This window comes from Alosa sapidissima, chromosome 18 (genome assembly GCF_018492685.1).
Source record: "Alosa sapidissima isolate fAloSap1 chromosome 18, fAloSap1.pri, whole genome shotgun sequence".
NCBI lineage: Eukaryota > Metazoa > Chordata > Actinopteri > Clupeiformes > Clupeidae > Alosa > Alosa sapidissima.
Window position 1 is genome coordinate 2,089,369 of NC_055974.1, and position 10,328 is coordinate 2,099,696.

At 42.9% G+C, this 10,328-nt stretch overlaps 1 protein-coding gene across 1 annotated transcript; it reads left to right on the forward strand.

The window, feature by feature from the left end:
• Positions 1-186: 186 nt before the first annotated feature.
• rce1a (Ras converting CAAX endopeptidase 1a) lies at positions 187-10,033 on the forward strand. The gene is made up of 8 exons (XM_042069546.1): positions 187-518; positions 1,193-1,295; positions 1,624-1,707; positions 1,973-2,051; positions 2,399-2,566; positions 4,543-4,614; positions 5,062-5,124; positions 5,539-10,033. Exons 1-8 carry the CDS (start codon positions 352-354, stop codon positions 5,763-5,765), a joined length of 963 nt encoding a protein of 320 aa, XP_041925480.1. The 5' UTR covers positions 187-351; the 3' UTR covers positions 5,766-10,033.
• Positions 10,034-10,328: the final 295 nt, after the last annotated feature.

The following is a 10,328-nucleotide window of genomic DNA, read 5'->3' on the forward strand; positions in this document are numbered from 1 at the left end:
TGCAGATCTGGATGAACGGGATCCATGCTGGATTTATGCATAGGCTAATGCAAGCAAATTGTGTTAATTTCAACATGCTTCAGCCAAGATCTGCGCAGCACTGCATGCAATCGAATGAGCCTTATTTGTAGCCTTTGACGTAAATAAAAATAGACGCCATGTGCTGACGTCATTTTATGGCGCCAAAATGCCAGCTACGGTTTATGTAGCCACAGAGGTTGTGCGTTTCTTTTTACACCTTTCATGTTGATTTTTTGTTTTACAAGTTGTTTCAGTTTACTTTATATTTCGCGTAATCATTTATTTGCATAGTTTTTTTTAAAGCCCACTCTTCACCTTGTCCCCCCCGCCATGCCAGAGGATGAGTATTTGACGCCAAGTTTGATGTCAAACCAAATACACAGTGATGTTGGGTTTGTGCCTCCAGACGGACTCTGCTGCGTGTCGGTCCTGTCTTGTTTGCTGCTGGCATGCTCGTATGTCGGAAGTTTGTATGTGTGGAGAAGCGACCTGCCAAGGTGAAATTATTGTAAATTTACTCAACCCGCTATGGGTTACATTGACGTTGAAACCTGTCAGCGGCAGCGTTAGCTGCTAATATCATTTGCACGCCAACGCTTTAGCTTGATGGTCAAAGTAACATTTTAGATTCTACGAGTTCTTTGTGAATCGTTTGGTCGACGTCTTGCAATGTTGTGCCTGTTATGGTCTCCTTGCTTTGTTATCATTGAGCAAATTGATCTGCGATACGTTTGCAACGTAACTAACGTTACCGAATGAACTAATCTAATAATAATGAAATAATAATGCATTTTATTTATGGGCGCCTTTCTGAACACTCAAGGTCACCTTACAAAATCAACAATATCACATTCAATCCAAATCTAGCAAATTGATTAGACTTAGCTAAAAAGCCTAGCGTTTTGTAGGTCGAGGAATTTTAAGCTGGTAAAGGTCTGTGCTTCGTGAAATCAGTAACCATTTGAACTCTGACATTGGTTTTTTTTTTGTTGTTGAAATAAGTTCAGTTCATCAGTACATAGCCAGGTTACTGTACGATGTTGTCGCACATAATGACTATAACTTAATAGTGTCGTTATACTTTAGGCACGTAAGTACGTGTTGGGCTGCTATGAGCGTTTCCTGATTTGACTTTTGGGCGATCGTGTCTTCGTGTTTGGCTTCATTTCAGGGACCACCCGGCGGTCATCAAAAGACGCTTTACCAGTGTTCTCATTGTGTCAACCCTTTCCCCTGTGTTCGTGTGGACATGGAAAGAGCTCACGGGCGTGAGGGTAAGACGACCATGTTGTAGCTGCTCTTGGTCGTTTATCAATAAACAGAAAGACTCATAATACAATTCTGTACTTTTACTATGCTTTTGTTTCTCTGTATTATTATTATTATTATTATTATTATTATTATTATTATTATTATTATTAGCTGTAAATGTCGCTCCACTCCACTACAGACAGACAGATCTTTCTGTTGCTTTCATAGCCAGAAAGAGAACATGGATGTGATGTGAATAAAATATGGTAGCCTAGCCTGATATTTCACTGGTGGCAGCAATTTGTTCAAGACCTCCAAACAAGTCTGAAAGTGGTAATTTTTCCTCCTCAGCCTGGGCCGTCTCTGTTGGCGCTGATGGGCATTCGCCTAGAGGGCTTGGTGCCAGCCATAATACTGCCCCTCTTGCTCACCATGGTGAGAGTCATTGCTTTCATATACTGAGGTGTGCTTTAGCCACTCCAGGGATGAACGAGCTAAACCTCAAATTAGAAGAAGATTAGAAGAGCCGCAGACTTTCTGTAAAGTCCTTCCAGTTAGGGCCCTTTAGATACGAAGTCTAAAAGTGAGTTGATGTGATTGTGAATTTGAGGGTATAGTGCCATAGGAGCCTTTTAAACAGTTGAAGTACAGTACTTTAATTCGAGGTGTAGAGATGACTTTGGTCCTCATCCCCACCCAGGTGCTTTTTCTGGGGCCTCTAATCCAGCTGGCCATGGATTGTCCCTGGGGCTTTATTGATGGCATTCGAGTGATTGTAGGTGAGGCCGCTGTATGTTGTGCATGTGGGTACAAAACTGTTTTGGTTGGTGTGAAGTAGATGCCCAATGTACTGATCATGTACATATAGAGTGTGTACTAATAAAGCAGTTTGTTTCTCTTTCTCTGCACTCACTTATACAATGACTTTTTCTCCCTGCTGCCATTCCACTTTTCATTTCTTTACACCCTACTTCACACCCCTGCTGCTCCATATTCTCTCTCTCTCTCTCTCTCTCTCTCTCTCTCTCTCTCTCTCTCTCTCTCTCTCTCTCTCTCTCTCTCTCTCTCTCTCTCTCTCTCTCTCTGTCTGTGCTTGTTCCCTGTGTTTCTCTTCTTCTCCTCTCAGACCCTCGTTTCTGGTCGCTGTGTTTGAGTGACATGCGCTGGCTGCGTAACCAGGTGGTGGCGCCTCTGACCGAGGAGCTGGTGTTCCGCGCCTGCATGCTGCCCATGCTGGTGCCCTGTGCTGGCCCTAGCACTGCCATCCTCACCTGCCCACTCTTTTTTGGTGTAGGTGAGTGATTCTCTCTCTCTGTGTGTGTGTGTGTGTGTGTGTGTCTGTGCACCTAGTTGATTGTTTGTGAGATAGTTGATCATTTTTGTGTGTGTAGTGTGTAGTATGTGAGGTTGCGGAGTCGTTTATAAATGAGTATTTTGTAGGTGTGTGTGTGAGTTAGACTCATTGAGGTACTAAAGAACTGGAGAGTGTGAGGAAGTACCACCCCCATTCCTTGCAATAACCAGTGGTAGACTTCTGTAAACTGAAGCCAGCCCGAATTTACCCTGCCCACACAATTATTAATTCTAATTCAATTATTAATTATAATTAACAATTTTTTATTCAGGAAATTGGGTCTGAATCCGAGGTGTTCAGGCCAGTCAAATTGTTTGATGTGAGGATGGACAAATGAGCAACAGTGCCTAATCATTCACATCACCTGAGCGCACGCGAGTTGATTTTGTTTAACAGAAAAAGAGACGCTTGAGAAGCTAGATGTTTAGAATTCGCTATTGCAGCTGTTGTACAAGATATTGATGTCCCAGAATAGAAAATGGCAACTAAGGCGTTTGTCAAGAAGAATGCTGTTTTTGGCTGTTCTCTCTACGGGACTCCCATATTTCAGGCCTCTGTGAAGCTGGCCTCCCATGTCATCCAAAAATGAATTCATAATTTTTTGAATGACATGGGGGCCAGCTTCACGGAGTTAGGTCTATCTAATTGTGTGCAGTGGCATTTTTGCCCCAGTATAGTTTAAAACATGCCCCATAATCAAATCCAAATGGACTCATACCAGTCTAATATTCTGAATATAATTCAAGAGAGGGACAAGACCTAAGATTTTTGCTCTTTTTTATATTAATATAAATTGTGATGCAAAAATAAAACTGAATCTGAATTGGTCTAGCTACACCAGGCTGAGACTTTAGAGTGCCCACATTACCACAAACAAGCCAGTTAAGTGCCACATTACTGATGGCAGAAAATCATGTCCTCTATGTGTATTGACTGATTCTCCCAGCAGGAAATGCTCAGCTCTACACCAGTCCCCATGGATAACATAATTTGTGGCCATCAATAATGAGGTGTCTAATTGGCTTGCTTGTGAAAATGTGGGCAGAAGTGAAGCACATGTCTGATGCCATTTTTAAACTGGGATGTTAACTGGCCGAATCTAACCCTCCATATCCTGACCTCCTGGATTAGACCCTCTCCTTGATAAGCGTGTGCGTGTAGTGCACCCCACTATCCCTCATTGCCTTCTCTTCCTCCTTATTCTCTCTTGGTTGATGAACGTGCAAGGACAAGGACATCCTAACATACCACATTTATGTGTGTTTATACCACTCACCAGCCTCCCCTCTTAGTCATTGCTTGTGCACACGCTGCATGCTTCTTCTCTGTGTGTGTGTGTGTGTGTGCACACCACACGCCACACCAACATGCCCCCTGAAGAGTTTTCATCATGCTGTGGCACCAGTGTTCTTGTTACTTCATGTTGCTCAATTTTGTTGTGTGTATATATATATATATATATACGATTTTAAACGATATAGCCGCTAATTGCTGTGGTGAACTGTTCGCGAGACAAGTAGCCAAAATAATATGATTAAATTGAATCATAAATTATAGGTTCTGCGCCTATCTCCCTACCCATTCATCTTGGTGAAATACTTCACGAACCCTTCGTTCAACACATGACAAACCATATATCAAAATAAACAGCAGACCTTACCGAACACAAAGGTGTAAAGCAGTCCCCTGTACAGTAAGCCGTTCCAGAGTAATCCGGTTTTGAATTTGCAGCAAATTTATGCCCAACTGAAGGCCAAGTGGCCTTGCCCCTAAAATGGTGAAATTCCAAGCCTGATGTGTATATATAAATTATTGTAATATGAACATTATTAAAACAGAGAAAATAATTTACACTCAAATGGAACATTGCTTCTGTATTAATGTGTGTGTGTGTGTGTGTGTGTGTGTGTGTCCAGCTCATTTCCATCATGTGATTGAGCTGCTGCGATTCCGGCAGGGCACCGTGTCTGGGATTTTCCTCTCTGCAGGTAGGCAGGCCGCACCTTCACGCTGGCACCTAGCCCTCTCACACTTGCACCTGCTAACATGTTGTTTGTTTATTTATTATATTGCTGAAAAACGGCATTTGGAATTTAGATTGAGAAATGACTGAGTGGGGACTAATGTTTTGTTTAAGATGCAGTGTTTCCCGCAGAACTGAATTCTATTTGTGGGGGTAGGTTTGCAGAATTAACTTGAATTCAACCGTTTTTTAACAAATTAGCATAGCGTGGTTATGATGAACCAGATTTAAGCACAATTTAGTATAACCTGGAAAATCATTGTGTGGTGGTCAATGTTGATATTGTGGTGGGCCGCCACAAATAAGTCAATGTGTGGGAAACACTGAGATGGGTGTAAAAAAATGAGATGAGTGATTAGTTTCCTCTTCAGTGTGTGATTGATGGTAATACTTTTGTGTGTTTGTCTTGCAGTTTTTCAGTTCTCATACACAGCAGTGTTTGGAGCTTATTGCGCCTTCATTTTCCTCAGAACTGGTGAGTATGTGTGTGTAGACTTGAGAAGATATAATCGGTCTGTAACTTGAAAGAGGAAACTAGTAGGAACACTTCCCATTAGTAGTTTCTCACGACAATCTCTCCTGCTTATCTTTTCTCCTTGACCTCCAAATCTGTGTTGCTTTTCTTTTCTCTCATTCTGCTTTCTCCTCCTTTTGTCTCCACTTGCATTCTCTAAAATTCCTTCTTTTATGTCCTGTATCTTTTTATACCTCCAACTCCCATATTTTCTATTTCTCATAACTGTTTTTTCTGTTTGTGTTCCTTCGTAATCTCTCTGCCGTTGTTTTCTACTTCTTTTTGTAATTTTTGTCTTTAACCACACTCCCCAATACACACCTCTTTCTTTCTTTCTTTCTTTCTTTCTTTCTTTCTTTCTTTCTTTCTCTACAGGTCACCTGGTGGGTCCGGTGCTGTGCCACTCCTTCTGTAACTACATGGGTTTCCCGGCGGTGAGTGCGGCGCTGGAGCACCCCCAGCGGCTCACGGTGCTCTCGTCCTACCTGCTGGGCGTGCTGCTCTTCTTCCTGCTGCTCTTCCCCATCACGGAGCCGCTCTACTACGGCGCCCCCACACCCCCCTGCACCCTGGCCCCCTCACTCGGATCCATATGCTCCTGAGGGTAGATTTTGGTGGGGGTGGTGGATGTCGGACATGCGGGTGGTGAGGGGAGGATTGGGTTGGGGTCATCTCCATGCCCACACACCACTCCCGTCGGTTTCCAGCCGGCCGGCCTGTCCATCTGCCTCCCCCCCTCAGCCTCTGGTAGGCCAGACCTGGACAGAGGAAGCTGCATACGTTTTTTTTTTTTTTTAATTATTATTATTATTTTTATTTAAATACACACAAAACAAGGCTGCCTCTGTGGCCTTTTATTCCACTTCTGTCTGTTAGTCACAGGTGTTTGTTAGCCGTTACGTGAAACCACAGGTGAACAGGAGGAGGTGTAGGAGAGTATTGCATAACATCATCCAACAAACAAACCAACAAACTGTTTTACTGTAGGCTGAGAAGAGGAGTGTTGATAAACATCACCACACTTGTGACATGCGTTTGAAAGTCAGCTAGTCTCTTGGGGAGAGGGAGAGGGTTTGCGGTTGGGTCTGTATTGTCAGTACCTCACGTCTGAGGGCTCTTGGGGTTTATAGTCCTTTTGATTTGTGCAGAATTCCTCAGATGGCCCCCATCTGGCCATAAAGCCCACAGAAATGAGTTGTTCATGGCACGGAGCTGCAGGCTTTCCGGAGGTCGGACAACTTTATGACTATTTTTGCATGAACGAGGAAGGATGTTGGCGTTTTTGGCTCAAAATCGGGGCTGTCCAAAGCACTTATTTCTGTCCTTTTTTCCATCAACTCTTTAGCAGAAGTGAACTATTTAAGTGTGTTAAAAACTATGAACTGGCTCAGGCTTTTCTCTGGACTGCTCTAGTCAATAAGCTTTATCTATAACCACACCTGCTGCTGGTGTCATGTCTCTTAATCTCATGGTCAAGTTCACTGCGTCTCTCGCCGTGTGTTTCTCGTAAGTGAAGCGCACTCTGAGCCTGGCATTGCGACCGTCAGGGACCATACTGGGCAGTTTTATTAGAGGGGAGACATGACCGTTACGGAGCTTCTAAACCTCTCTTTGTGGTGTCTTGTTAGCCGCTTGCTCCCTACCCATTTCCCCCCCAGACATTGGTGGAATCTCATAGCAAATTGGAAACTCTTGCTCTGTAGCTGCAGTGGAATGGTCATGAAGGGCATCTGGGGCCCATCCTCATGTCCAGCTGTGAGGCCTCCCCAGAGCATGGGCACCATGGCAGCAGCACAACAGCAGTATTGTTTAGCAATGTTCCCCCCCAGTGGAAGGAGCCATTTATTCCTTTTGTTTTCCATGGGTGCTACTGCATGTTTGTCTTGTTTTAATACTCCTGCTCTTCGGAGAAACTTAAAGGGAGGACATACCTTAAGCCCAGGGCACAAAGGGTCAGGGATTGGGTTTCTCAGGCCGTGGCTCAGCCTCAGGAGGTGAAAAATGACCCTTGCCACTACATTGCATGCTGCTATATGTCGACACATGGATGTTCAAGGCTCACGTGTAACACACCAAAAAGGAATTTACAATACATGTATACCCACATACAGACCTACATCTTCCCACCAAAGCTTTGGCTTGGCAGGTATTGCTTCTTACTTGCTGAACTCAAACATGTGCCATTGGTTTTAGTTATTTATTATTTATGCAGGCAGGCAGGTAGGTTTGTCCCTTGAAGTTAGCGGCGTCCTCTCTGTGAAGCTGTGTGTGTGTGTGTGTGTGTGTGTGTGTGTGTGTGTGGCTCGGCGGAGAGGTCCCCAGCTTGCTTCACAAAAAAAACAAGCTCTTCTAAGCTCAGCTCTTAACACACTGTCACCTTGAATGTAAGCCTAACGGTCTGTGTCAAAAACAGCTGTCTGTCGCAAAGATGAGAGCTCTCTGCCCTTCCTGTGGCCTCGGGTCTTGCTTTAGCCGCTCGTTGAGTAACTTGAGCTTGTGTAAGCTGTCAATGTAAGGCAATTGGGTCTATTTTGTCACACGTTCAGAGGAAACAAAAGCAAGCATGCTCTCAGATTGAGGTTTTAATTTAAACGTTCCACTTCCAGTGTCGCTGAAAGGAGTGGAACAAAAACGGAATCAAAACTTGACTGGATTTGATGCAGTGGATGGACACGTAGTCTCTCACTTCCTGTTAGTTCAAACGCAAGCGACGTCAGAGCACATTTGTGGTTTTGGTGAGGCGAGAAAGGCAACCTGTGGAGTCACCCAGAGACCCAGAGCAATAACTTTTACAGACAAAAAAAAGGACCAAAATCAGGGATTCTAAAATGGGTGCCGTTGTGACTTGGGGTGTTTGCTGAAAGCCATTGAAAGATTTTGTTGGGATGGTGGCTGGTGCATGGCTGTTGTTTTTGTCCTCACAAACTGATTTCTTGCTAAGTATAACTTCTATTTCTATTTCTAGTTATAATTCAAGTAGTTCAAATCAAATGCAAAAGCTTTGACTCTACTCAGTTCCATGTTAAACAATCAGGGAATGCATGGCAGTGTACTCACAGGAAAAACATCTTTGTCCAGTCACATTTTGATCCTCCACGGACAAAAGTGCTATTTCATAGGGCTTGACCCCAATTGGTGGTAGAGTGCATAGTGGGTCAGCGTTGAGTCACTTCATAGCTCTTATCCGACTTTTTACCCACAATTGCATGAAGGCTTTTCACCTTCCTACAAATCTCTTTCCCAGAAGGGCCACCATTACGCAACCCCTAAGCTTGCAACCTTACTGAAGCATAAGGAAACCTGCAAGTTTAACAAATCCTTTGGTGTATATATACACAATGATAATCCATCAATGCTGGCTAAGCATCTTTACCCTGAGAACTTAAGACGTGTGTAAGTTGTACTAAAAGTACTGTACTTCAAATGCTTGCATCATTTGAGGTTACCATAAATAGTCAATAGTATGTGACCTGGAAAGCTGAAATGTTTTCTTTTGACTCCTTATAAACACTGATGTTATTGTGACTAAGGCACACTGATCTTTATAGCAACAGGGTTAAGACATACAAGTTCACAGCAGTACAGAGACAGTTTACCTCCTGTAACTGTGGTATGTTTACACTAGATGGCGCCATAGTACCATCTCGCCGTCGCTTGTATTTTTTGTATATGTGTCCCAGTCAGGACCTTCTGGTTCTGTTTTTGTTTCGGTAGAGTAACTAAGATGTTGTGATGAAATCTGTGGGTTTTGGAAATCGATTTACTCCAGGCAGTCATGATAACACAATTGGAAACGCTAGGAGTGTGTGACCATTGCATAGACACACTGACCCCATGAGAAAAGGCCGACCTTGTCTGAAGGACCTGTCCAAAAATCAGACAAATGTGGGCGAATCATCATTGAAGCTGTGACTGGTTCAAGTTGGGAGTATGGAAGAGAGACGACTTGTCAAGGTGATACAAATAGAACCATTGGCATTAAAAGTTACTGTCAGCTCACAACATCCACCTGACTTTTCCATCTGTTAATTAACATGGGCATCCATTGTTTTTAACATTGATTTTCATTAACATTGATTTTCCCTCGACGTAGACATGAAGTAAATGTCAGTGTGCTGTCAGATGGAGCTTTTAGATGGTGTCCCACCAGCCTGGTGTTTTGATTGACCGCTTATCACTTGACTACTGCCCCTGCTCTGCACTTTTGTCCCAAACTTGAACGATGGAGATTCAGACCACGTCCCAAGGCACAGACGAGAAACTTCATGACACCTTTTCATGACACCTTTTTTTGTTACTTGGGCTAATTTGGTCTCTGAATATAATGGGTGTTTCTGTCATTTCTTTCCACGTTGTCTTTCTTTCACTCTTGAAAAGGAACTGTTGCATTTAAGCCAAACAATTTGTGTGTGCTCGATATCAGATGCATCCAGTACCTGTTTAGACGCATCTAGAGCAATAGTGACATGTAGAATATATTTTTCTCTGACAAAAGGTAGCTATGTGCTATTTTAGTACACAAAACCACAACTGAAGAGCGGTGTGATATTTAAATTTAGGATATCCTCAATACAGATGTTTATTGGCCAGGCTTGGTGTCTAATTTATGAATCTTTAGATGTTTATACTAAGGACTATATTTTATAATAAATCTATTTTGGAGGAGTGGATGTACTAAATATGTGTGCATGTTCATTGTTTATGTTTAAACTGCTGCCACATTTGAGTGCAACTTTTTTGCTTTAAGAACATACCAACGGACAGACATGTTTTATGACGATCTGTTTTTTGGTGGGTGGGGGAAATAGACTTTCAAACCACAACACAGAACTCTGCAATTTGTAAATAAAGGAGCAAATTTTATTAACTACCCTGTGTCTGTTATGTCCTTAATAGTTTTGTTATCCTGAGATACAGTAATGAATTTGAGCTGTAGGCCTAAATGCTGTTAGTCATTTCTAGGATTTCTCAGGATTTGGACTCCAGCCTACAATGTGCATTTTACGGTTGGGATGTATTGAATAATCAAGCAGTCACTCCTGTTAAAGTAGCCTAACTCAGAATGGCATTTATCTCATACGACATACTTCATAGCCACACACAGAAGATGGTCCCTTCGTTTACCCTAGTTTTATATATTCTTCTAAGGCGATACATACACGTTC